The sequence below is a fragment of the Leuresthes tenuis genome, unplaced genomic scaffold, assembly GCF_036924035.1.
Source record: "Leuresthes tenuis unplaced genomic scaffold, fLeuTen1.0.hap1 SCAF_17, whole genome shotgun sequence".
NCBI lineage: Eukaryota > Metazoa > Chordata > Actinopteri > Atheriniformes > Atherinopsidae > Leuresthes > Leuresthes tenuis.
This window is the reverse complement of record NW_027325371.1, coordinates 18608199-18636099: the sequence shown is the minus strand read 5'-3', so window position 1 is coordinate 18636099 and position 27901 is coordinate 18608199. Positions and strand designations below refer to the sequence as shown.

Genomic DNA, 27901 nt, shown 5'->3' with positions numbered 1-27901 from the left:
CTTCCCTCCCTCCTCCCCTTCACGCCTAATGTTGCTGTACCTCAAACCCTCCCCCCGTATCAGAGGAGTAGAAACAACAAGCCGCCATTTTGTTTGTGCGGACAGACCGTCAGAAACAGGAGATAACCGATAGAAGGAGCGACTCCGGCAGCCGACGGCAGCCGCTCCGGGAACCGCTGGGGGAAGCCAGAGTAGCCAAATCTTGTTCATGCTATCCAGAGAGGGGAAGCATCACGAAAAAGATAAGACGTCAGTGGAGGGAAAGCCGACTTGGTGACATATATATTTATATATATAAATATATACATGTATGCATGAGAAGGAAATACTCAGAAAAATCCAAGGAAGGGGGTGTTTTGCGGAGCGGCGACGGGGAGGAGAGGCGGAAGAGGGCTACATATTACAACGAGGAAAAACCTGCGAAAAGAGGGAAACAGCAACATGAAAAATCATTATGTGTCCGTCGCGGAGGAAGGAACGAGCCCGCATAGACTATTATATAAATAAATTGCTGCCGGGCAGAAGGGAGAGGTGGAAAGAAAGACGTGTTTAAAGAGAAGGGGAAAATTGCCAGGACCAACACGAAGGGGGGGCATTCACCATCACAAAGAGTCAATGAGAGGATTTTGTCAGCCCCAAATATTTTACAGGGGGGGTGGGGGGGTGTGAAGATTATTGTATCGACCTGAAGCGTTCCACTTCCGAAATAGCCAGATTTTTTTAAAGATTTTTTTTTTAAACAGCGATTCGGCGTCAATTTCTTTTTTAGAATCAACCTTTTCGCTTGTCGTCGTAGCTCTGCTCCTGTTTTTGGTTTAGAGCTTTCTTCTTCTTCTTCTTCTTTTTCTTCTTCTTCTTCTTCTCCATGCGTGACCAGGACATCCTCTGAGCTTCGAGAAAACAGTGACTATTAATCACGATTTTTTTTTTAATCATCCGAGATTGCAAGCGTTCAAACCGAGTGAGAAACCAGCGGAGGAACCTCTGCAGGAACCCAAGATAAGTAACCCGACGGAACCTTCCTCGGCGAAATAAAACTAATTGGATCAATCTGACAGCGCCGCTGATTGGCAATTAACGCTGCGATTGCCTTCAAGAACTAGTCTTCGACACAAAAACTGCATGCGAAGAAGTGCATTGATTTTTTTAAATTTTTTTTAAGAATTTTTTTTTATTATTATTCAGATTTTTAAAGGATTTTCTGTTCTTTAACCTTTGCCAACCGTGCTGACTGCAATAGACACCTCTTGTTTGGGGCTCCATCAACCAAATGTGCAATACGAGTCTGTTCTCTCTGACCCAGTGCCTTGCATGGTCAAACACTAAGTGCACACTTCAGTCAGCATGCACATGTAAAAGCCGTGCGTGAAAGCATACATCTGCAATAGATTTTTATTTGATTTTTACGAGTAGATGCAAGTTCGTGGCTCCTGCTTCCCCCCCGCCGTCCTGCAGAGCAGTCATAGCCTACTATTTATTAAGTTGCTGTGAAGCCAGTTAAGTTGTTTTTCCTCCTGTATCGAGCGTGCATTTGAAACTACGACCGGTGGCCCCCACGCGCCGGCTGCAGAGAGCAGTAAGAAGTCTGGTCAGGTGAGAGGAATTGAAAATCCAGCCGAGGATCTTTAAACTGTTGCGTGAGATAGCGACCTCCCGGAGTCAACGCAGGACTACCTCTGGCTTGTGTGTGTGTATCTTTTGGTTTTTTTTTTTTATTTTTTCAGGACACTGTTGTCATTTTCGTGCCATCACGGAGACTCAACCCCTGGAGCTTTTTTTTTTTTTTTTTTTCCTTTTCTTCCCCAGATCTGAGATATAACATTTATCAGCCCACTATGGCAGAAAGAACTGAGTGCAGCAAAGAGGACGCGTCTTGGGACAGTTTTTGTGTCGCAGAAGAGGCTACATGAGGTTGCCAGAGGGCCGCACGCTTGCCTTTTCGCCGACTCCACCTTCCCACCTCCTCCTGTTCAAATCTGTGAAGAAGCAAAATCTCAGACAGGGGAAGGGGGACTGATATCTGCAGAGAGGTAGAGACCGAGAGGGGGAACTGAAAGAGTTCAACACTGCTGTCCTCTCCCCTACCGTCCCCCAAACGGTGGGGGAACGATCAGAAACCTTTCCTAAAGGGAGTGGGAGACGGATATTGTGGAGAATACATTAGCCCTCGGTGGATCTACAACACCCCCCACCCCCTCTTTTTTTTTTTTTTTTTTTAATTCGTCAAAAATATGGCCGATAATGTCCTGGAGTCCGGCCCGCCTTCAGCCAAGAGGCCCAAGCTGTCCTCTCCAGCTCTGTCTGTGTCTGCAAGTGATGGAAATGGTAAATACACTGCATGCATTACTCGGTACAATAAAGCGTTCGCTGTGTTATTGGTTCTTTAATCACTTACCTGGTGAGTGTTGGGGAGTCTCTGTAGAGTTGCACAGTAACTTAGTTTGGTCTGACACACTACAGCTCCACAGAGGATGCTTTTAAACACGAATGTATTCTAGCTCGACCGAGGAAGTGCCCGTGTGAAACATTAGACTGCTGAAGGAGAAACACGATGTGGTCCTGGAGCAGAAGCAACTTTCGAACAGTTCTGTTTTGATGCGTTAGCCTCAACAGGCTAACTAGCTGCAACTAAGAGATCCACCTCCAAACAATGGAGGAGTCGAGACACCCCAATTTGCTTCAAGTTGTTTTGATACCTCAAAAGTTAATTAAAGAAAACCACGAAGGCGCATACACACGAACTACCACGCCGTATGGTTATTCAATGCAGTGGCAAATTGAGCGATTCGAGATCAGCTTTTAGTGAAAGTAAATACAACGAGCAAGCTAGCTAACTAGCTAGAAAGATAACCCCCACAAGAGCGGCTCAGCTGAGCTCTGTAGAGAAAATAGGTGACGATTAGTTGAACCTTTCTTTGTGAGGCAGCGGTTTCAGCAAAACTGGGCTCTTTTTGTAGCTGAGGGGGGATACATTTTATGCCAGTAGCTTTGTGTTCTCAGCGCAGGGACACTCATGTTTGTGGGAGAACTATTGTCAAGCTAGCCATTGTTCGACACTTCATTAAGTTGGAAGAAGCGGTGTCGTCCTGCCGAAGTTGTTGCTCTGTCAATTTAAAACAGGTTTATCGCGTTTATAAGAGAAGGTGAAACCGCCACATTCTGTTAAATGTCCTTTTATCCACACCATTTGTGGAAAAGGCTTTATTTTCTTAGGTGTAGTAACGATAATACTACAAAGCCCCTTCTTGTTCGCCCTCCATTGTCTGACTACGCGGTGTGACTGCGCTGCACTTTTTGCAGTCCACTTTTCAACATATCCTCGATAAAAATAAAAGAAATAAATGCCCCCACGCGCAGAATGTTTGAACGTTTTCTCTTGGATTGTGAACTCCGCTTTCTGTAAAGGATTGCATTTGATCATGTTAAGCAAGAAGCTGTAAAATCCTAGCATTTCCTCTTGTTGCGTGGTGTTGTAATGCTCAGAGATTGCGGGTTGAAGGCTTTTTTTTTCTTTTTTTCTTTTCCCCGGTTTTCAGACGCCAAATTTAACACGAATATCAAACCGGATTCCTCCTTAATCTAGTCCATAATTTTGTCCCCTCGTGTGAGGTCAGTGTTGAAGTTAAAGGTCTGAAAGGGGTGCAGCTAGTCTCATGCAACTCTGGCACAACATTAGAACGGAGGTCAACTTAAGGAAGTGTTTTTCTTTTAAAATCCTTTCTAATTTATCTTCCTGTCCAAAGCATAACACTTCTCATGTTTCTCTTATACCCTATAACTGCTGCACAAACCTACCTGGGTAGTGCCGTGTTTACCTTTTGTGGCTTTTCACCTCTCCACTGTGTTTGCTCCTCATGTATGGAACAGCACCAAACCACAATCTGATGCCCAGGAGAGCGGCCTTGGTTGTAAGAGGCAGCTCCTGCTGCATAGGTTTTCCCAGCTAAAGACCGTAGAGTTAAAGTTGAACATGTTAAAGATGGTGTCATTGAAAATTGAAAGAAATCTCTCTCCCTCATTGGTAAGATTTTTGTTTTTATTCCCCTATGGCTAGATTTTGGTTCACTCTTTGATCTGGAGCATGACCTCCCAGATGAACTCATCAGTTCTGCGGACATGGGGCTGACCAACGGAGGAGATGTCAGCCAGCTCCATACCAGTATTGGAGGACTTGGTGGTGGCATTGGTGGGGGTGGCCAAGATGCAGCTGCAAAACATAAACAGCTGTCTGAGCTGTTGCGTTCGGGAGCGCCAGCGCAGCCAGGCGGCCCTACTTCCAACAACGCACCATCCGGGGCTTCCATGGTGATGATGGGTGTCTCCCCTGGTGGACCTCAAGGCATTCACCCTCAGAGCCAGCAACAGCAGCCTGGATTAATGCAGCAGGTTGGAATGGTTGGAGGTGTGTCTTCGCTCAATAGGACAGCAGCCATGATGGGTGCCCAAAAGGGCAACACTGGACAGCAGCAGCAAGGGCTGATGGTTGGGCAAGTTGTGAACGGCTCGCCAAGAATGGGTTACCCTGGCAATGGCGGCATGGGTAACAATAGTAATATTTTGGCAGAGACCTTACAGCAGCAGGGTAATCAGCCAATGGGAGCAGGGGGTCAAGCGGGGATGAGACCACAGCAGCCCGGGGGGCTGAACAAGGTATGCACACTCACAGCAGTGGGTCACAGCACCAACAACACACACACACACACACATGCTGGTGGTTGGTCAGAAATTGACATCTCAGTTGCTACTGTGTATTACACATAATTATATCTATTGAATTCAAGCGTTAAACTGAAGCTAAAATGTATTAAAATGCCGCTCCACTGAATCCAGCATCTGCACATAGTTCACCTCAAGAGACCATCCTCATCAGTGTTCTCTTACAGTTAAAGAAACCAAGTTGATTTTGATTTACAATATTAGCACACGGTTACATCTAGGATGTCATTGTGACAAAAACACTTTAACCCATGTGCTATATTTTAAAATATTACTTAAAAAAAGGTATTACTTGAGGTGTGTCTGTTAGAGCCCACGAAGTCGTACAACTAAAACATTGAAACTGCTGCTAAAACAGGAACGAGCCACTTTAAAAAAAAAATTTTAGTAGAATTAATGATCTGTAAACTGAGACAGACCTGTAGTAGCTGCTTTTCTAAGACGGCTGAGGATGCGCTCCTCACAGCAGGTGCAGGGAAGAATGTGGTTATCTTTTGGACTCACAGCTGCATCACAGTTTGCTCTGTGGTATCGATGGTTAACCTCCTTGCTCGTCGATATGCCACACGGCGGTTGTGATTTCTTTTCTCATGGTGTTTGAAGGCATTACTGTAAACCATAGGTGAATGGTTGGACGGGGCCATTTTCCTGTAGACACTGCATTAGTTAACGGAGAGTATGGGTCGCAAAGTGTAGTTGTTAGTGTTGTTGGACGTGAAGTCTGTGCATATTCCAGGAAGTGTAATATTTGTAGTGTAAAGCTCAGACGTAGCACTGAATAAATATGTTGATTAGATGCTCTCGCAAAGCAACAGTGAAATATTTACCTCACATCATCACAGTTCAAGGCATGTTTTGATTAGCTGCTGTTGAAATAGCAGTCAAGGAGGTCTCGATTGGACAAGTTAGTTCTCTTAACTTATTGTGGAGACATGGGAAAGTCAGGAGAGCACAGAAGCAACACTGTAACCACACAACCACAACAGAAATGCGTCATGAACAAAAACTGACTAATTGTTTGATTCTATGTCTTTCTATGTTTTTCTGTGGCAGCGCTGAAGCAGTTTTCAGAAAATCCAATGTATATTTAACAGTATATGGTTTTTGAGATCGTATTTCTCCATTGAATGTTAAAAAATACTAAGTTGCTGGCTCTTTATCCCAAGAAAAAGCAATTCCGATCCATGAAACCTTTCCCTTTCTCTACTCTCCTCTCTTCACTCTTTTTTTTTTCCCTCCTTATACAACCCGCCTCTAACTTGTTTGTCCTTCTCATCCTATTCTGTATCGCCTTCCAGATGAATATGATGGCCAACGCGGGCCCCTATGGTGGTCCGTACGGCCAGTCTGCTGGCCAGGGGCTGCCTGGAGCAGGGCTGGGCCCACAGCTCCAGAACAAGGCAGGCCTGCCCAACAATATGGCCGCCCAGTTCAGCATGGACAAGAAGGCACCTCCTGGTCAAGGCTTGCCTGGGATGGTAAGGGATCGTTTTTGTCCTGTACAGATGTGGGCATCAGATGAGTCTTTCTTTCCACTATAGACGTATGGGGCTCTCACTGCTGCTCTTGGGTCTCCAATGATTCAAAATGAAGCTAAATGCTTGCAGGGACATTGCAGGTTTTTGCATGTTTTTCGGATTGACACGTGGTCGAGTTTCTACTTGGGTGAGACTGAGGCTACTGTGATCGGTTAAAGAATCAGTCGGGGTATATTCTGTCACTCTTTCTGTCTCTTAAGGTGTTGAAAAATGCTGATGGGATTTCGAGCGTAATGGGACGTATAAAAAATAAACAAATCGAGAATATCTGTGTTGTGATCCTTTATCAGCGGTAGTGAAAATTGCCATCTTGTATTGCCCTGTGGCAAACTTGGAATGAATTCCTCACATGTTAAATAAGCCTTTTTTGAAGGATTTCTCCGCAAACAAATGCTGACGTAGACGCATGCTGACAACAGTGTCAGCAGGTGAACGTCCTGACTGACTCTCACTCACCTCATCGGACTTCACGTTGACTCCTCCGGGAATGCTATTGAAAACTCGTCAGCAGTACATTCCCTCCGAATTGTGGTCACTGTACAGCTCTGTGATAATGTTGAAGATCGTAGCCATTGTTTAAGTTCCTTTACGATGACAGTTGATACATTTGTTGTTTGAGCAACGAGCGGAGCATGCAGCCTTGTGTGGCAAATATGTCGCTTATGGTAATAATCATATCTCACTGCATGCCTGCCCCTGAGTGAGTCACTTTTATCATGTTAAAACAATACATTTGCATCAGCAATTTTTGTTGAAAGACCGGTTTGCACTGTCATTGATCGGTTATCATGTTGTTTGAATATAAGAATAAGCAGAATATCTTTTTTTTTTATCTCTCCTAAACCCTGGTAAAGGGCCCTTGGGTGCAGCTGTGCATGTCTGAATATCTGCTGATTGTGGGGAAATGCTCACTTTGATTGACAAATCTGGGCATACATACATTTTAGATAAACACATTTTAACTCAAAAGGGAATAATCTTAGTGAGAACCGAATCATTTTGAATTTAAATCGCGCTCAGTAGGTTTAGGTTTTTTCACCTTTTTGTAAATTTCAGAATAGATGGAAGTGTTGCTATGGAATGATTGGCACGTGCTTTAAATGCGTCTACTTAAACGGTCCGCTGCCCTTTCACCTCCGTGCTTATTTAAAGTGGTTCAGTGGCATCCGATTGCATTATCTTTCAAACTCCTCTCTTTCTTAAGACTCCGCAGCAGCAGCCCGGAGCGGTCGGAGGTGTGTCCGTCGGTGGAGCAGCAGTTGGAGGACCCCAGGTCGGACTCAACGCTGTGGGGGCAGGACCTGGCGCCACGCCCCCCACCGCCGACCCCGAGAAGCGGAAGCTGATTCAACAGCAGCTCGTCCTCTTGCTGCACGCGCACAAGTGCCAACGGCGGGAGCAAGCTAACGGGGAAGTGCGACAGTGCAACCTGCCGCACTGCCGCACCATGAAGAACGTTCTCAACCATATGACTCACTGCCAGGCTGGCAAGTCCTGCCAGGGTGAGTCTGAAGAATTATGCTGATTGCTGGTTTTATGCTGTGTGGGTTATAATGTAAACACTAGACGGGCTTTAAAGTTGTCATGTATCAGGAGCAATTCTTTTTTTTTTCGCTTGTTCTTGTATGGTGTTTGATCCCTCTTGGTTTGCCTCCCAGTTTTTCTTTGTATCAGTTTGAATTATTCCCTCTTCGGCTGACTGTTCTTCGGTACTTTTTCTTTTCTCCCTCTCTCATTGAGCCTCCATCTGGACATAGTTTTACTGTGCTGAATGACTCATACAATAGCGTTCTTAGTTTCTGCCTTCTCCATCTTCCTCTTGACATGTTTTCTTTTTTCCCATCTTAGCCTTGTCTCATAATTCATCTCCCTCCTTCACCCTGTCACAATTTCTCACCTCGCTTGTTCTCCCGTCTTTGTCTTCCCTTTTTCTGAAACTTTTCTCCATTTCTGTCTCTTCTCCAGTGGCACACTGTGCCTCATCCAGACAGATCATCTCTCATTGGAAGAATTGCACACGACATGACTGTCCTGTTTGTCTGCCACTGAAAAACGCTGGAGACAAGAGGAACCAGCAGTGTGAGTGCCTCTTGCTAGGAGTGTGTGTGTCTTTGAGCCGAAGTCACTAATGTGCCCTGCGCCGAGTTACTACATGTTAATGAGTAACAAAAATGTTCAAAAACAGAATTTTTGTAATGAAAAAAGAAGTGTTTGATCACAGGCTTGAATGCACTAATACTTGTTTGCTGTCATTCTCCCTTCAAACATCCCCCCTCTCTCTTGTTTTACTCCCTCCTTACATCACTGCAGCTCTCGTCAACAGTGCAGCGGTGGGGTTGGTGAATTCTTTAGGTCCAGGGGTGCCGGGTGGACAAGCCAACACCCCAAACCTGAACCCTCCCAGCCAGATTGACCCCAGTTCAATAGAGCGAGCCTACGCTGCACTAGGCCTTCCTTACCAGGTCAACCAGACGCCACAGCAGCCGTCGCAAGCTAACATGCAAAACCAGGGGCTGCAGGGGCAGCCTGGAATGAGGACGCTAAATACCATGGGTCAGTTTAGTTTGTCTTATCACACAATGTGTGATGGATGTTCATTCTTGGCTTTGGGGACCACATCCGCAACAGTATTGGATAGCGTGCACCTAGTCCGTGAATGTCGGTGCTGCTTCACAAGTCGTCCCAGGACCTACCTTGTCTGTACACAGGGTAGTCTTTGGCTTTCGATTTGAATCCCTCTCCTCGTTTTTTTTCTTCCCCCAGCTAAGTTGTAGTCAGTCAGTGAGTTTTCCAGCACTGATTTACATTGGAGGAGAGTTCACTGTGTTGCGGCTTGAAGTGATCTCCTGCACTGCTAAGGGAAAAAAAAAAAAACTGAGGTGGACATTGACTCATTTCGTTTCAGGCCAAAGAGCTACTAATGTTCAGATGTTTGGCACGGCTAATTTGTTTGACTAATATTGTCAGTATTTCCATAATGAAGGAGCAATCAGTGTAACTTTATTGCAATCTTTTTCCAGGAGGTAACTCCATGGGAGTGAACGGTGGAGTCGGGGTGCAGCCCCCCAACCAGCAGTCCACACAACTGCCAGACGCCATGTTGCACAACAGCATGAATGCACAGAGGTTGGGCTGCTTTTCACTGAATGCAGCTTTTACTTTAGCCTCAGTCAGGCTGCTATCACGTAGCAGACCTTATAAAGTCAGAGTTAGTCCTGCTTTGCTATAAATCTGAACTTCCTCTCGGTTGTTTCCCATCAGTTTGATGAATGACGGTGTGGGGAACCTGGGATCCATGCCGACAGCTGCTCCTCCTTCTGCTGCAGGGATGAGGAAGTCTTGGCACGAAGACATCACACAGGACCTCCGCAACCACCTTGTCCACAAGCTGTGAGTCTGCTGTGTCTTGCAAAGGTCCCAATAAACCAGGACATTTGCATCGCTTAATGTCAGTAGGATCTCTCTACTCTTGATTTAACTTTAGTGATTTCCGTGTGTGTCTGTGTGTGTGTGTGTTTGTTTGTGTATGAGAGCAGTGTGCAGGCCATCTTTCCAACTCCTGACCCTGCTGCTCTAAAGGATAGGCGGATGGAGAATCTGGTGGCTTATGCTCGAAAAGTAGAAGGGGACATGTACGAGTCGGCTAATAGCAGGGTGAGAAATCTTCACAGTATGAATAAATGTGCCGTGACAATCGTCCATTTGTTCTGTTCGTTCGTGGGTTGTGTGACCCTTCCTGCTGTGTCCCTTCCAGGCGGAGTACTACCACCTTCTGGCAGAGAAGATTTACAAAATCCAGAAGGAGCTGGAAGAGAAAAGGAGGACACGACTTCAGAAACAGGGCATGATGCCCGGCCAACCCGGCATAGCATCCTCTGGCCTCCCACAGGGCCCACCTGGCATGGGACAGCCACCCATGCCCCCTGGACAACCCCCTAGTGAGTAAATGCACACAGGCACAAATACCGTTGAAATATAGATAAAAGAACAGACCTCTGAACTTCTAAAGGTGCTCAGTTGTTTTTGTTCCTTAAAACAAGACCAGTGATTTCTCCAAATCTTTGTCTCCTCCCGCTCAGATGGTCCTCTATCTGATCCGTCCATGGTCAGACCAGCAGGTCCCAATCAGATGGTCGCCAGAATGCAGAGCCCAGCAGGTACATCTCTAATAACTGGGAATGTCAATGCCGCATTGTTTAATGGCACCATACCATTGTTTTCAAGAGACAATATTGAGTGCTTGCTTCTCAGTTTGACGTCTCAGTTTTGTCTTCCCGTACTTTTAGGAATGAACCAGTTCAGTCAGATGGGGATGCAGTCGATGGGTCAGAGGTCGACGCCTCCTCTTCCTCTCAATCCTCCATTAAACCAGGTTAGGATCACTTTGTTTTTTACCATGTGGTTATATGAACTTAGAGGGAGGAAGTCCCTAAAAAGTAAAGTTTCCAGAATTGATACTCGGTGATACAAAAGGTGAAACCAATGGCATTTTGCATCCTGGGGTACTTTAACAGTAAGCGGCAGCTTAATGATGGATGACTTCCCGTGTCCCTTGTTGTTGTGTTTGCAGATGGGTATGGGAGCAAATAGGATGGGTCAGCCCAATGCCACACAGCTGCAGAACCAGTACCTCCCTCCAGGGCAGTTTCCCAGTTCCAGTCCTGGACTTGGTTCTGGTCCTGTTGGTATGAACCAGTCAGGAGCACAGACTTCTGTGCCTTTGGTAAGAGTTGGTTAACAGTGTGATCCGTTAAGATAAAGATAAGTCTCGGCACCAAGATTCCCCTTGGGTCTTTGTAAAAGCAGTGATTCTGACATATTTTGAGTCAGGGTGGGAAACCTCCCAGAGGAATGCCAATGAAAGCATGGGTCTTTTCTCCACTTTTCCTCCTCGATTATTTTATTTGAATGTGTCCAAAAGGAGAATGAAATATGCCCCGTGTCCTGTCTTCTGTAGCAGAACCAGATGTCAACGCCGCCTTCCCTCCAAGCCAATAGCCCTGCAGCACAGTCGGCCTCATCTGGCCCAGGTTCTGGAGCACCTGGAGGCTCTATGGGACCTGCTAATGCTGGTGGTGCTGGGCCTGTACCAAGCCTTCCTCCATCCTCCTCCCAGCCCAACTCCTTCTCTCACTGCCCGCCTGTCCGAACAAACTCGCCGTCACCAGCACGCAGCTTAACACCTCAGCCCCATCAAACACCGCCGGCGTTACCTCGCTCTCAGACCCCGCAGCCACAGACCCCCAGCACACCACAGGCGCCCCCTCCCCAGCACTCCCAGCAGCAGCAGCAGCCACAACAACAACAACAACAACAACAACAAGCCTCACAGAAGCAGCTGCCATCGGGGCAGACGTTGAACTCTGAGAAAGCCAATCCGCTTCCACCACAGACCCTTGGGGGTGTGTCCTCTCCAGGCCCTCAAGTATGTCAGCCGTCTTCGGTTCCGACCCAGAATGCTCATGTGCCGTCGCAGCCACCGCAGACCCCAGTGAGTAGATACAATTTTCCCACCACAGACTTGTTTTAACCAAAGCTTTGAGCATCCTAATCAGTCTGGTTTTGTTGGTCTGGTTCTAAATTGCGTGAGAGCTTGATTCCTGAAAGAAAAAACACTTCTTTTTTTCTGTATCCTAACTTGCATTTCTAAAATTCACCTCATCTCTGTCCTTTATGCTTCAGCTCTCTCAAAAGCCTTCTCTGAGAGCAGATGGTCAGGTTTCTTCTCCAGCTTCAATCACAAGCAGCACTGATCCCAAGTCTCAGCTCGCCCCCGTGGACGGCCCTGCCCCCAGCCAGGAAGACGTCAAAATGGAGGTGAAGAAGGAGGATGATGATGAGGAGGAGGAGGAGGACGATGATGATGAAGGAGCTGACGCCCAAGGTGACGGCAAGGGGAAGCTAGGCAGAGGTCAGCCTGAGGTGAAGACCGAGGAGAAACCAGAGGTAAAATAGCCTGAAATTATTCATTAGTTCAATGTAGAGTTTCACTGAAAAGAGAATCTGTATTCGAACGCCTTTTTATCTTCCTCTCAGATAAAGAAAGAGAAGCCGTCAGGTGATGGGTGTAAAGGCGAACCCATGGATACGTGCTCTTCTTCTGGGTCATCGTCGGCAGAAACGAGTGACGACGTGAAGCCAGAGGTGAAGAAGGAGCCCAAAGAGGAAGAGGAAGGCTCAGGGTCATCGGCCACCAGCAGCTCCCCAGCCAGCACTCAGAGCAAGAAGAAAAGTAAGCGTTGAGTCTTTGCTGTGCTGCAAGTGTCGCATTAACAAGCGTTTAGGCGAGCCAAAAAGTGCCATTACTTAGAAGAAGTCGGACAGAAGGTAAAACTTTAACATATTCATCGAAATAAAGAGATCTATCAAGGCTCAGTAGCTTTGTTAAACCAGTTAAATCTGTCTGAGTAATAAGTGTTCCAAACAAGGCGCCTGGTCAGTTAATAGAGAGAAGGTCATGGTATAAATGGGGGAGTAAAAGTCAACAGAACAGCAGGGAAAATCGACTAAAATAGCACTTTGCCCCGACTGGGTCGGGGTGGCGTGTCCCGTGTTGTATGGGTGTTGCTGAATGTTTCGGTCTGTGGATTTCTCCCTGCCAGCCACACTCAGTTGTTCCATAGCAGTTTGAAACCCGGTGTCTGCCTCTCTGCTCCCTGAGTTTTCCCTCATTTCTCTGTTTTGCCCGTTCCTCCTTTTCAGTCTTTAAGCCGGAGGAGCTGCGTCAGGCTCTGATGCCCACCTTGGAGTCTTTGTACCGCCAGGACCCTGAGTCCCTTCCCTTCCGTCAGCCGGTGGACCCCCAGTTACTGGGAATACCCGTACGTATTCGAACTAGTAACAAAACTAACCTGGTAAGGGACTGCACTGGCTGCCATTTTGCTTCAAATCTCATGAAATTGTAGCTTTTTTTTTTCCTTTTTCTTTTCATTTTGCTGTTTATTTTCCTTTTTCCATGCATTTTCATTGTTGACATATTTTCCAACCATGTTTGCCATGTAACTGCTTAAAGTTTTGTTAATATAGTTTAGCTTTGCCCCATTGCATGCCGAAAGTTCAGAAAATGACATTTGGATGTATGTGTGTGCGTCTGCGCGCGTGTTTTTAGTTTGTCTTCTCTGAATAATCAGGTCATTTGTAAAGCAAGGCAACGGCTCTTATGAACATGTAAGCGTTTCGATATCAAACAACAGTTTCAGTTATTAAGCAAAGTTTTCCTTCCCATAGACGTAGATTTGATTTTTAGCAGAGAAAATATCACACGATCCAAACATCCATCGCAGTATTCGGGGCTCCAGACGGAACTTTTTCCGCCCGGCAGCACTTGTGCTTCTGACTCTCTCCTATTTCTACATTTTGACTGCGCTATTGACAAATGGAAGACTTGGTCATAAACAGTTCACAGAAATGACCAACTCACTCTCTATTTCTTTCTTTATTTCTTTCTTTTTTTCCAGTCGAAAAATGTTAAGTGAAGCATGCTTTAAGAGGGGAAAAACAGTTTTAGTCCTGCAGATTCTATTAATTACATAATATTGATCTACTCCTTTAAAATGAAATGGCATCCCTGCGTATCTGATGATTAAATCGTCCCTTTCTTAACGGAGCCTTATTCATTGATGTTCTGAAGATGGAACAGATGTTTATGGTGTAGAGTTGCTGGACGACTAATGAACTGGTTGATAAGTGCATCAGCACCATTTGTAGTGTAAATGTATCAATGGCAGCCCCGCAGTGGGATTAGTTGATCCCTGCCTTTTAAAATGCTGCTTGCAGTTTCGTCAGAGCAGCACAGAGCTGACGCAGCACAATTGAAGCTTTTACGAGCGTTGCATTAATACGTAAAGTCTGTAGTCGCGTTGGCCAAACTTGTTTTCCGGCTAATATTGGGCCATGACTGTGGCTCATGAGATCCGTGGCGGTTCTTTCTTTGCTTCTGATATCGGTAAGAGCGGAGAAGTTTTCCTTTTCAAACCGACATCGTCTGTTAATGCCACATCTTGTCGGATACTTGGGACCGCCGTGTTAGAGGGGCGTCTAAATCTTAAAATGGGAGCGAGCGAACGCTGGTTGAGGCTCGCGTAAACTACGTTCTCCTCGTTCACACAAGACGCGCGCACATAAGATTATAAAATAATCTTGGCGGTTCATCAGTGGTAAGGTGTCGCACTGCCTTGTGAAATGGGACCAAAATGGGACTAAATGGTCACAGGCTGTAGCCCGGGTGTTGCAGCTGTTAAATGTGTGGCTCACGGCCCCGATGCGTTCAAATGAGACGGTAGTAAAAAAAAAAAATCTCACTCTGTATTTTTAAGCGAACAAATACGAAGGGGGGGGGGGGTGAATTGCAGTTCATGAGCCAGTTGCTTTCATTCATTGCTTCATTTTTGCCTTTTTATATCAAATTTTAGGTTTGACTTATGATTTTCTTCATATAGCTTTCATCATAGTATTCCATCGCTAACTTTCTAGTTCAGTTCCTCGCCAGTAGTGGTTTGACAGTGTCCAGGTGGGCAGTGTGTAGAGGTGGATCAGTACTTTTTGCCCTCATAAGTTCCAAATTGGGTGCTTGCTAAATCTCAAGTGTGCGTTCACATTGAAGCTAAGCAACAGTATCCATCCTTTCACTGCTTCGTGAAATCTGAAAATTGATAATCGGCTTTTTTTTAAGCGCCAGGCTGTTTGGCTCGCATCTCTTTCTGCAACCTCCACAGTCAAGTGATGCAACTTCTAACTGGTAGAAAAAGTAATAGATGGCCACTTTCATTGGAAAATGTCTCAAGTTTGCTCAAATCTCTGTTGTAAATTTGGCTCTGCGGCCTGTCGTGGTTATATGCGTCACATGTGAGCGGTTCCATTCAGAGATGAGGGTCTGTTCATAACTCCTGTTGCCATGGTGACTCAAAGATGGACCCCCGCTCTTTGAAACACGCACCTTTTTTTTCTTGTCCTCGCCCTCCTCTCCGCTTCTTTTTTAAACCCAGTAGTTTGAGGAGAAGAGGAGGGCTGACAGCAGAACCGGGGAAAACAACCCGGAGACTCATCCACCTCCCTAACATTTGCTTCACCTCAGCACTGTCGGCTTTAACTCTGCCGTCTTCTTATTTTTTTTTTTTTTTTACCTCTCAAGCTGCTGGTGTTGTTAACGCCAGCCACATTACTGCTAAAAAAAAAAGCATAGATCTCTTTCCTCCCCTTTCTTATGCCACTGCTCTGTTCTTCTTAGTTTTGCACCCTGATCCCTATCTGAGCCTGGAAATGTAGTTGGCATAGAAACATGACTCCAGCTGGCAAAACGGGCAAAGATAAATTGATCATTTTACAATGACATGGCTGGGCTTTGTGCAAAGTACAATCGCATCTGTAGGTGTGTTGTTTATTTTGTTTTGATTTTTTTTTACCTGCCAAGAGCACAGATAGGCACTTAGCTTTTTTTAAGTGTTGGGTGCAAAGCAGAGAGCTGGAGGGCAGAAGTTGTCATGTCTCTCTGTTTGCACGCGAACCTTCTCCTCTGCAGCGCTCAACAACATTGTCCCCCTGCACCCTCTTCTCTCCCTACTCTGGTCCCACCTGGTCGACTGCGACGCCTTCGTCACGTCTTCCTCTGACGTCCACAACGGCGATGGCGTTCGCCGTACTCTTCTTCCCAACAACCGCGGGCTCTTCCCCTCCGATGGCCAAACCCCACCCGCCATCCGGCTCTCTCAACTCCTGAACTTTCTCTCCCCGTCACACCCTAATCTCGGTGGCACCTCCCCTTTCCAATCCAGGACTACTTTGACATCGTGAAGAACCCCATGGATCTGTCGACCATCAAGCGGAAGCTGGACACGGGACAGTACCAAGAGCCGTGGCAGTATATCGAGGACATCTGGTTGATGTTCAACAACGCCTGGCTGTACAACCGGAAGACGTCGCGAGTCTACAAGTACTGCTCCAAGCTGGCTGAGGTGTTTGAGTCGGAGATCGACCCCGTCATGCAAGGCCTCGGGTACTGCTGTGGGAGGAAGGTGAGGAACAGTTTTCTGCTTTGTTTCTCTTTCATCTTTAGTATGTGGTCTTAAAGTTTGACTTTGGATCCATTTAATCTTTATGGTAGAAAGATGGATGAGAAGATGCACCACAACCATTAACACAAAGTCCTCTTTGCTTAGTTGCTGAAAACTAATTTGTAAGCTCACTAATTAACATTGTATCTTTTTCATTTAGTCTGTTCAGAAACCAACATGGTGGGAACATTTGGCTGTTTTAAAGTGTTGTTTGAGGAGTTTTAGAGATGTTTTTGTGCCTTTTTGACAGAATAGTGTTCCTTGTGTATTTAAGACGAACCAACAAGCTGTTAGCTATAGCTTTGTAGTATATTGCTGCTGGATTGCATCAGCTGTGCTGCCAGACCTAGTCTGCCCGAACAGCCAATGACGGCACAGCATTCCTCCCATTCCGCTCCAATCCAGCCTCAGTGGTCATATTTAACAAACAGCTGTTTGAATTTGAAGTTGGGGTTTGGGGTTAGCTTTCGGGCTGAGTGTAACTCACTCAGAAACATACAGGTGTGCTTTGTTGTGGTTCTTTTTTGGGTTTTTTTGGCAACAGTATGCATGTTTAGAGTCTGTGACAGGTGCAGTTGATTTACTTTGAGTACAATTTCCTCAGCTAACAAGCCTGCAAATGTTTTCTTTTTTCTTTTTGTCCCTTTTCTGTTGCAGTATGAGTTTTCCCCCCAAACTCTCTGCTGCTATGGAAAGCAATTATGTACCATCCAACGCGACGCGGCTTATTTTAGCTACCAGAACAGGTAAGGGATGTCGGCAAACTGGACTCACGGGTCACGGCCAAAACGCATTCGCAACATATTTGAGATTCAAACCCTTTCCTGTGATTATTAAGCCAGAGGGATCAATTAGTGTGTGTGTGTGTTTTGTTGTACCTTTCACATTGGTTATATTTCCTCCAGCATAGCATCAATCAATCACAGATGAGTTTAGCTTGGGCTTCAACTGGTTACCCTGGCGCCATCTCCATCGTCATAGTTCACTGTTTTAATTTTCATTATGTGTCATTCATAAAGTGGGCTCCTGTCTTCTTTAGCTCTGATTCATTTGTTGCACCGTTGCTTCCCACCGAGTGTGTATTTAAGACCCGGCAGCTGGCGCTTTTCTGATGTTTATTTGCACAAACAGAGTGGGAGGAGGGTGGGTCCACAAGAAGAACAGTTCCCACTTTATAAATGACCAGAAAGGATGATGGATCTCTGTTGCTTTACCATTTATTTATTTATTCTTTCCTCATTCACCTTTTCATATTTGGAGCTTCGTATCCTCACTCCCCTGCTCCCCCCACAGCTCCTAGTGGCCTCTCATGTTGCTGTAATGTTGTTGTTGTTTACCACTGGACGTCTGACGCTAATCTTTGCTTTGCCTTGGCTCTCTGTCCTCTGTTGGTTGTTGTTCACATCCTGTCCGTCCCCTCCCCCTTCGTGCTCCCCCACCTCCCTCTCTGTCCCTCCATTGTCCTCGTCTGACTTTAATTACTTATTTCACGCTCTCCCCCCCACCCAATATTCATTTTGACCTCCCCCTCCATCTCCCTTCCTCCCCTTCTCGCCCTCTCTCCTTCCTTTTTTTTTTAACGCTTGTGATGTCTGCATTGGCCTGCTTTGGTGTGACCAATCATCCACTCCGAAATTTACGCGCAAAATCAAAACACCCGCCCACACAAAAACCCTGTGCCACGATTGGCTGCTGCCTCCTGGCGACGACCCACCTTGCCCTCTGCCTCCTCCTGTGTGTGCGCCCCCCTGGTCTGCCCTGCCCTGCCCTGATTGGCGGCTGCTTCTTCGTGCCTTCTCTGTGATTGGCTGTGCTGATGACGAACGGTGTAGTTCACCAAAATATGGGCTTCTTGCTGACAGGTACCACTTCTGTGAGAAGTGTTTCAACGAAATCCAAGGCGAGAGTGTTTCCCTGGGAGATGACCCCTCCCAGCCTCAGGCGTGAGTACCATTACACTCTTTGCTTTCCTCTAACACACAACATGCATGAGCTTGCTGAAATTTTAGATTAGCTTTTTTTTCATTTACTTTTTTATGGTTGCATAACCTGCATGAATTTAAGGTTAAAACTCTGACATCATTAATCGATTGCTAGTCAGTGGCGGCTAGATACTGTACATCTCAGTAAAAGGTAAAATCTCATCTCAGTAAAAGGTCAGATTCCTGCCCACTGAGCTGCAAATGAGACACAGATCAGGGAAGGAAAGGTTGACTGCAGCGGAAATAACTTTGGAGGATGTTCCTCTTTTTATACAAAAATAACAAAGGGAGAGTGTAGCGTTTACTGTCTGTCTTAAAAGCACCTGTTTGGTACCCAGCTGGTGTGAGGCAAGGATCCAGCGCTATTTAGCCACAAAATATTTCGTCCTCCAAGTGAGTCTTTAAATCCAAAATGCATGACAAGATCACTCAATATGCATTCCCTGGTGAGGTCTGGGTGTCGTGCTGTGCTCCCACATGATTGCAAAAACAGTCAGAATCACTGTTTTAGTAAATGGTAGATGGACTGTACTTGAATGGCGTTTTTCTAGTCTTGTTGACCGTTGAAAGCTCTGTTACACTGTAAGCCACATTCACCCATTCAGCACGTCCTAGTCCTTAGACCACGGAGTGTTACAGGGATTGAGTAACAGATATTTAAATGCACTTACATGACACGAGAAAAAACAGGAATTGTCGGTTAGTCAGAACTAAACGGGACTTTTGAAATGCATGGAAACATGTCAGACCAGTCAATTGTACAAAACTCAAAGCTAAACTAGCACATGATGTCTTTGGAGTTCAAGTCCCTCCTACATTTATGCACTCAACTAGACTCAAACTGGCTTTGCACATGCTGCCCCGTTCCTTTCGAATATCGGAAGAAGAAGCAGACAGCACCGATGACTGACCAACAAGGGATGGCACACATCAAATATTAATGCAGTTTAGGTCCCAAAAAGCTGCTCTTTTCATGTATGTTTCTCTTTTTGCAACATGCCTAAACGTATCAGAAATAGTGACTGCAAATCAGCTCACTAAGACCATGTGTCCTTTCAAAACTGTCGCTCTGCTCTAACAAAATCCAGATTATTTATTTTTATGAGTGCATCTGACAAACATCATCACTCAAGCAACGTAACGACATCTGCTGTGACTCACAGTCCGCTCTGCTCCTGTGCAGAATGTTACAAGGACGACGGTCCAGTTTAAATGAGCAAGTCGAACTGTGGCTCTGCTCCACTGTGAGTTTATATGTACCCACTGAAAAGAAAAGAAGATTTATGTCCATTTCAATATATATATATATATTTATATATATTTGGTCAACAGTTGCTTGTAGATGACTACAGTTGTGAGCTATTAGGTTGAAACCACAACTTTGTAACTTTTAGTCCAAATTTAAAAGCAATGGCTTGAAAAACATTCTTTTCAGCTTTTTCTATATCCAACCGCTCTCTAAGAACTGCTCCCATGCGGTGCACAGAAATCTCCCATCGAGACTCGTGATTGCCACAACGGCCGCATGCCTCCAGCTCTTTTTAAAGTGTACATTCACACTTGCTGTCAGTCGTACTGCATTTAAGCTCAGAAACCCACGAGTGCAAAAGAGGCAAGGAGACTCTGCAGCCATTTTGCTTTACGCAGGGTTGTTACAGCCACAAAGGCAAACGGCATCGTCATTTTCAGAATTTTACCACTTGCTGTAAACTTCTTTTGAATTTTCAGCTTCTATTGGGTGAAGTCTTTATATCTTTTATTGTATATATGATCTCCGTTTGATCTTCAAACGTGATCATCTTGTGGTTTTCTTAGTCTTGCAGGAAAGTGGAGCAATTGCTGTTACATAGACATCTTAATCATTCAGTGCAATGACCTGATTTCACAGACTAAACTGTTAATTGATCAATTTATAATAAAATAAATTAAAAAAAGAAGCGTTTGGCTCCTCCACATGAGGTTTTAGTTACCATTATTCCAGCAGCTCATTGAGGTTGAGGTTTACGAGTATTCTCTCGTTTTTATTCTTTCTTTTTTTCTTTTCTCTAATAAATAAGTATGAGGTTATATTTGCAGTTTGAATGGTGGATGATTCTGTGAGCAGAAGACGACGTTGTTGCTTTAATTACAAGAGTTTATCTTCCATTATTCCCTCAGGTCCATCAACAAAGACCAGTTCCAGCGAAAGAAGAATGACACCCTGGACCCCGAGCTGTACGTGTTATCTTCACTCATTATTTAATTTGAGTTTAGACTCTTTCACTGTTTCAGGTTTCTGTCTTCTGCTGGTCGGCTTTTTTTACTTTGCATTGTTTTTGTAGCTCCTGCAGAGGAACAAACAAAGGTGTTGTGTCCTGCATTTACAATTTGCTTTATTAACTTGGGGTCTTCTGTCTGTCTTTTGTCTCCTCGCTTTCTCTCCCTCTGCTCAGACTTGTGGAATGTATTGACTGCGGTCGTAAAATGCACCAGATCTGCGTCCTGCATCATGAAACCATATGGCCGTCAGGGTGAGCCAGCTTTCACGCACACATAAATAAATATGTGTCCTTTGAAAAGCTTTAGAAACGTCAAGAAAGCTAAATTAAAAGTGCTGGAAAAACTGCAACTGATAAAACGCCCCGCAGTGTTGTGGAAACAGACCGTCCAGCAAATCCGTCAGGTTAAATCTCCCCTCATGTGTGGTCTGTTTGTAATTAAAAGACGTGAGCAATTTCCCAGTCATTAGAGTTGTTTAAAGGAAGGACGACCCATATGAAAAGCCAAGTTATTTCTTGATTAAAGCCACTCTGTCTCTGTCGTTGGTGCTTATTGTTATAGAGCTGATGGTAACCTACAAATCTAACCGTTCGCTGTTCATTTCCTCCCCAATCACAGCTTTGTGTGCGACAACTGCCTGAAAAAGGTCAACAAGACGCGGAAAGAGAACAAATATGCCGCCAAAAGTAAGTGGAGCTACCGCCTCTTGTCATTTCTTTGTTGTCAAACTTTCTCATCCCGGTTTAAATCCCACTGTGAATGAATTTCTTCTTACCTTTTTTTATTAAGATTGTCTTTTACGATTTTTAGACTTTTTGAAATATCATTTTGCAACATGCTTGAAATCTAAAAGCGTCAAAGAAGATGGAGTTGAACTCCGGTTCCATCCCTCAAGGAATGTGAGATTGAAAGCTGTATTCTTCTCCTCATTAATGTCTTTTTTCTTTTGCAGGGCTTCCTCAAACAAAGTTGGGCAGCTTTTTGGAGTCACGAGTTAACGACTACCTCAAACGGATGACCAACTTTGAGTCTGGAGAGGTCACCATCCGTGTGGTCCACGTCTCAGACAAGGTGGTTGAGGTCAAGCCGGGCATGAAGTCCAGGTAAACGCTTCACATATTATATATATATATATATATATCTTATTGAGATGCTCATGTGACACTGCAGCCCTGGACTTCTGATGAAAGCAAGACATTAAACGCCACGTTGAAAGAAGCAAAGAGCTACGCCTCCTTCTGACGAGAACCACTCGCACAGGTTCTAAGTAAAAGTAAAAATGTTGTTCGTGTGCCGTTCCCTGTGCGACACGACGAGTGCAGAGAAACCTAGTTTGAACAGAAGTCACTTGAAGCACAGCAAAATGCGTGACAAAAACTTTCAGGACAGATCCGCTGAGCTGAAGCCAGTCTATCTGCAGCTTCTGTAAACGAGGAACGTAAATCAACTAAAACCTTGAGTTAGGAACAGCAGTGCTACTGGTGGCAGAAGTTAGTCCGGAGCCCTGAAACGTATCCGTTATGAGTTTTGAAACGAGGCGTAATTATTATTGCTTCTCCAGACAAATGGCACATAAGAGAACCCAACAGTAAATCATGTCTGTAAGTGTTAACTCAGCAGGGGTAATATTAAAAAAAGCATTAGCTGATTTAGCAGAGAATGACTGATAGCTTTACTGCATTCCACTCAGTTTGCATTGTCACCTGGTGCTTGCTCAGGAAAAGGACTTTTCCCACAATGAATTGATGCACAAGTGGTGCCTAATAATTCAGCAGAAAGCACTCTCGCAAACCCAGTACCCGGGCTTTTTAAAGAGAAAGATGACAAGTTGCATTAAATCCCTCTGCAGTTGGTGAGAAGATTAAAGATTTAAACTGTTGTTCAGAGACGACGAAAGGTCTCAAACGGTAACTGCTCGGTCACATTGTACATTCGTGACTGGCTTGATACCCAAAATGCAGCTCCCTTTTTAACATTTAACACTTTTGAGAATATCGTTTGGGGTGATATTTAATCTTTTTTTTTCTTCCTCCTCTCCAGGTTTGTGGACAGCGGAGAGATGTCCGAGTCTTTTCCGTACAGGATGAAAGCCTTGTTTGCGTTTGAGGACATCGACGGGGCGGATGTGTGCTTTTTCGGCATGCACGTCCAAGAGTACGGCTCCGACTGCCCCCCTCCCAATCAGAGACGAGTGTACATTTCTTACCTGGACAGCGTGCACTTCTTCAAACCCCGACAGCTGAGGACGGCCGTTTATCACGAGATCCTTTTAGGCTACCTGGAGTATGTCAGAAGGATGGGGTAAGAAAAGAACACCTGTGCTGCTGCAGAATGCCGTCTTGCTGCTGAGCACACATACAGGATGCAGTTAGGTAAATGTTGCCATGGTGACTGTAACCGCTTGTCCGTGTCTCAGGTTTACAACAGGCCATATCTGGGCCTGTCCTCCCAGTGAAGGGGATGATTACATCTTCCATTGTCACCCAGCGGACCAGAAGATCCCCAAGCCAAAACGCCTGCAGGAGTGGTACAAAAAGATGCTGGATAAGGCTGTTGCTGAGCGGATTGTCCATGATTACAAGGTGCAGCTTTTGATTTTAAAAAATTGCATGTGTTCCCTATCCGTTAACACTTAATTCTCTGAAAAATCAAACTTATCTCAAGTCCTGATAGATGCACAAACTATATTTGTCTCATTCACAAGATAACTTTTGAACTTCTGTTTTATATTTTCTTTTTCTTTTAAGAAAACATTGAAATGGCTTTTTGCTCAGTTTCATCCTTTTTTTTTGGCCTTATAGGACATCTTCAAGCAGGCAACAGAGGACCGGCTGACAAGTGCCAAGGAGCTGCCGTACTTCGAGGGCGACTTCTGGCCCAACGTACTGGAGGAGAGCATCAAGGAGCTGGAGCAGGAGGAAGAGGAGAGGAAAAGGGAGGAGAACAGCACCTCCAATGAGAGCACAGATGTGAGGAGAATAAGATTGTCACACAACGTTTGTTGCAGGATATTGCCGTTTTGTGTATTGAATTACTATGAAAACATTTGCAGGCCACAAAGGGAGACAGCAAGAATGCCAAAAAGAAGAACAATAAGAAAACGAGCAAGAACAAGAGTAGCATGAGCCGAGCCAACAAGAAGAAACCAGGGATGCCCAGTGTTTCCAATGACCTTTCCCAGAAACTCTACGCCACCATGGAGAAACACAAGGAGGTATGCCATTGTTATTCAGTTCTTGATGTGACAGTGACTTTTATCATTGGAGCTGCTGTTGCTGCAGCCAGCAGCTTTAAATTCTTCTGACTGACTGCATTTTAAGATGAAGCAATGCGAAACAAGTCCTAATCTAACATGAAAGCCAGCCTGCACAGATAGAGGCTGAATCACGCATCGCCTGGTGACTGTTTGAGGAAACTTACAGCCGCTCTTCTGCACTGTTTGACAGGTTTTCTTCGTTATCCGCCTCATTGCCGGCCCAACCGCCAACTCGCTGCCCCCCATCACTGACCCAGACCCCCTGATGGCCTGCGACCTGATGGATGGCCGCGATGCCTTTCTGACTCTGGCCAGAGACAAGCACTTGGAGTTCAGCTCTCTCAGGAGGTCCAGATGGAGCTCCATGTGTATGCTGGTGGAGCTGCACAATCAGAGTCAGGACCGCTTCGTCTACACCTGCAATGAGTGTAAACACCATGTGGAGACCCGCTTCCACTGCACTGTCTGCGAGGTAAGAACTCTTGTCTTGATGCAGTGCTTGGACAGACTGAGTCCTAAAAACACACAGTTTGAACCAAGACTGAACAAAATTGAATGATTGTATATGCAATTGATTGATTTTAATTTTCCCATCCTTCATCTTCTCTAGGATTATGACTTGTGCATCACCTGCTACCACAGTAAAGGTCATGAGCACAAGATGGATAAGCTGGGGCTTGGCCTGGATGACGATAGCAACAACCAGACAGCAGCAGCTACCCAGAGCCCCGGTGACTCTCGTCGCCTGAGCATCCAGCGATGTATCCAGTCGCTGGTCCACGCTTGCCAGTGCCGCAACGCCAACTGCTCCCTGCCGTCCTGCCAGAAGATGAAGCGGGTTGTTCAACACACAAAAGGCTGCAAACGCAAGACAAACGGCGGCTGTCCCATCTGCAAGCAGCTCATTGCTCTTTGCTGCTACCATGCCAAACACTGCCAGGAGAACAAATGTCCCGTCCCATTCTGTCTGAACATTAAGCAAAAGCTCCGACAGCAGCAGCTGCAGCACAGACTCCAGCAGGCCCAGATGTTGAGGAGGAGGATGGCCACCATGCAGAGGGTGGGGCAGCCAGCCGGAGGGCCGCCTGGAGGACCTATGGTAGGCCTTCCCTCACCAGGAAACAATGGCACCACAGCTCCAAATACCCCAACATCTGGAACCCAGCCCCCAACCCCTCAGACCCCAACTCAGAGCATGCCTCCTGTTCCGCAGCAGGGAATGCCTCCTGGAAATGCAGTGCAGCAGCAGCAACAGCAGCAAGGAGGGATGCCGCCTCAACATTCCCTTCATCAGTTTGAGCAGATGGCGGGTGGAGGTGGCGGGCCAGGAGGAATTATGAGCTCTCCCCAACATCAGCAGCAGATGCTTCCTCAGGTCCAGCAGCAGCAAAGTGGATCAGGGACCAACCCTCAGCAGCTCCAGCAGCACCCCAACAATTTGCCACCTTATGCCGGCAGACCACCAGGCTCCTCCCCAATCCACCCGTCCCAGGGAAAATCAGATCTTGGCTCTGCAACACCACCCCATCAGCAGCCTGGTGGTGCTATCATGGCTGGAAACGTAGGGGGCCAACAACCTCCCAATCAGCCACCAGGTCAGCAGCAGCAGCAGCCCCCCACTGGCCCGCCACCAGCAGCAGTAGAAATTGCTTTGAAGATTCAAAGGGTGGCTGATGCTCAACGGAAGATGGCTCTCCAGAGACAAGCAGCAGCCGCGGGCTTGATACCCTCTCACCCTCACCACCAACAGGGTCAAAGTCAGCAAATGGGCATGGGACACTCAGGGACCGTAGGGATGGTTGGACCCCAGGGAATGCCACCACAAGGCCAAGCGGCAGTGGCAGCTGCTCGAGCCCACATTGATCAACAGCAGGGTGCTCCGCCAGGGATGATGGTTGGTGCAGGTGGACACATGCAGCAGCCCCCCCAGCAAGGTAACATGCCACAGGGCCAGCTCCCGCCTCAGGTGCAACTTCAGCAGCAGAGGATGGGGGCTCCACTTCAGAACCCTCAACAGCAGCAGTGGGCAGGCCAGGGGATGCCACCCCAGCCGAGACAGGCTATGATGAACCAAATGAATCATCCAGCCATGATGGCTCAACAACAACAACAACAACAACAACAGCAACAACAACAGCAGCAGCAGCAGCAGCAGCAGGCGGCTCAGCATCAACAAGGTCAGGGCCATGTTGCTTTGATGAATATGGCACAGCAGCAAGGTGCTGGAGGCGGGCTCACTGCTGGAGTAACCGTTGGTGCTGCTGGTGGAAACATACCCCAAGCAGCTCTTCAGGAGCTACTCCGTCATCTCCGTTCGCCTAGCTCACCACTCCAGCAACAGCAAGTCCTCAACATCTTACGGTCTAGCCCTCAGCTCATGGCTGCTTTTATTAAGCAGAGAACCTCTAAATACAAGGGGGGGCAGGTGGGCCCTGGTGGACCAGTAGGAGTCCCAGGAGGACCTGGTCCCACAGGGGGTCCTGTTGGAAATGTCGTTGCAGGAGGAAGCCCACAGGTAAACATGAATGCTGCAGGTACAGGCCAGCCAGGGATGCACATGGGGGGTCAGGGAGGGACAAATGTCAACATGGCCACCATGGTTCAACTACAGCATGCGCAGCAGCAACAGCAACAGCTGCAGCAGCAGTTACAACAGCAACAGAGGCCAATGCTTGGAGGTTTACAACAGCAGCAGGTTGCAGCTCTGCAACAGCAGCAGCAGCAACAGCAGCAGCAGCAGCAGCAGCAGCAAGGGGTAGGGAGAGGAATGCAGGGCCAGGGGCCACAGATGGGAAATCTCAATGGTCCCCAGTTTAGAGAGTTTATGAGACGACACCTGCAGCAGCAGCAGCAGCAGCACCAACAGCAGCAGCAGCAGCAACAACAACAACAACAAATGGGAGTAAATCATGGTCAGTTTCAGCAGCCGCAGCCACCACAGGGTCAGGGATTCATGGGACAGCAGGGGATGCAGCCTACAGTGGGACAGGGTCCACCTGGAGGTCAACCTCAGCAACCTAGTGGCCCCCCAGGTCAGCAGGGGCAAGGTTACCCTGGGTCAGTTGCCCAGCAGCAGGCTGCACTCCAGCAGAGGCTCCAGCACCACCTCCAGATGCAGCAGCAGCAGCAGCAGCAGCAGCAGCAGAACACCATGTCTGCGCTTCCAATGGGAGATGCAGGACCAGTTGGAGGGGGTCCTCAGCAACCATCTCAGGGCCCTCAACCCACCCAAAGTGGACCCCCACCGACATCCTTGCTCCAACAGGCTCTGCACCAAAGGTTGCTCCAGCAGCAGCAGCAGCAGCAGCATCTGGGTCCGGGCGGGTCACCAGCTCAGCACAGCAATCCCATGAGCCCACAGCAACAACAGCAGATGGCCCAGTCTCCACACCCACACCTGCAGGGCCAGGCGCTGCCGACATCGCTCGCCAACCAGGTGCGATCCCCACAGCCCTCACCCAGACCGCAGTCACAGCCGCCTCACTCCAGCCCGTCCCCACGCATGCAGCCTCAGCCCTCCCCACATCACATCTCCCCACAGATGCAGATGGGCTCTCCACACCCAAGCCATCTGAACCAGCACCATCCAGGAATGGTAGTCCCTCCGCAACAGCCGACAAGCCAGCAGCAGCAGCAGCAACAGAACACTATGGAGCAGTTCGGGTCGGACGAGAGCGCCATGCTGTCTCAGCTGAGCAGCATGGCTGGCCTACACGGGCCGGGGGGCAACGGTCAGGACCCAATGGGCCAGAACATAAACCACAACTCTTTAGACCACATGTAGGACTTCTCCCGAGTGTCGAGCTGAGCCGAAGAAACGCTCAGTGAATCTCCGCACAAACTGCACTCACCCAGGACAGTGTTATTGTTATTAGCTTTTTTTTTTTTTTTTTAATTTTCCTTTTTTATTACTATTAAATGTTATTTAAAATGTTTTCAATAAAGATGCATTGAACTGAACTTCCTATGGGAGACGAACATTAAATCAAGCATTCGTTAAATGAATTAGAATAAATGAATTGTAACTTATTGCTGTTAATATATATATTTTCCCCCCCTACTGAGGACAAAGGGGGGGTTCCTCTAGCACCCTGCTAGAGG

At 46.7% G+C, this 27901-nt stretch overlaps 1 protein-coding gene across 5 annotated transcripts; it reads left to right on the top strand.

The window, feature by feature from the left end:
• ep300b (E1A binding protein p300 b) lies at positions 1 to 27785 on the top strand. Of its 5 annotated transcripts, none has more exons than XM_072369110.1 (31): positions 1 to 2325; positions 4055 to 4650; positions 6015 to 6194; positions 7459 to 7756; positions 8220 to 8333; positions 8565 to 8807; positions 9275 to 9380; positions 9516 to 9644; positions 9791 to 9908; positions 10009 to 10192; positions 10334 to 10411; positions 10541 to 10626; positions 10825 to 10977; positions 11212 to 11745; positions 11937 to 12200; positions 12291 to 12486; positions 12957 to 13108; positions 16025 to 16264; positions 16961 to 17049; positions 18166 to 18246; positions 20443 to 20499; positions 20718 to 20795; positions 21163 to 21230; positions 21497 to 21647; positions 22585 to 22845; positions 22961 to 23126; positions 23346 to 23513; positions 23597 to 23758; positions 23991 to 24272; positions 24411 to 25896; positions 25933 to 27785. In XM_072369110.1, the coding sequence occupies exons 1-31, from the start codon at positions 2232 to 2234 to the stop codon at positions 27582 to 27584; spliced, it is 8466 nt and encodes a 2821-aa protein (XP_072225211.1). In that variant the 5' UTR covers positions 1 to 2231; the 3' UTR covers positions 27585 to 27785. The 5 variants fall into 5 exon arrangements, with proteins under 5 accessions (XP_072225211.1, XP_072225209.1, XP_072225208.1 ...); XM_072369108.1 differs by having other exon boundaries at positions 2 to 273; positions 1807 to 2325; positions 24411 to 27785; XM_072369107.1 differs by having other exon boundaries at positions 2 to 1593; positions 1807 to 2325; positions 24411 to 27785.
• Positions 27786 to 27901: the final 116 nt, after the last annotated feature.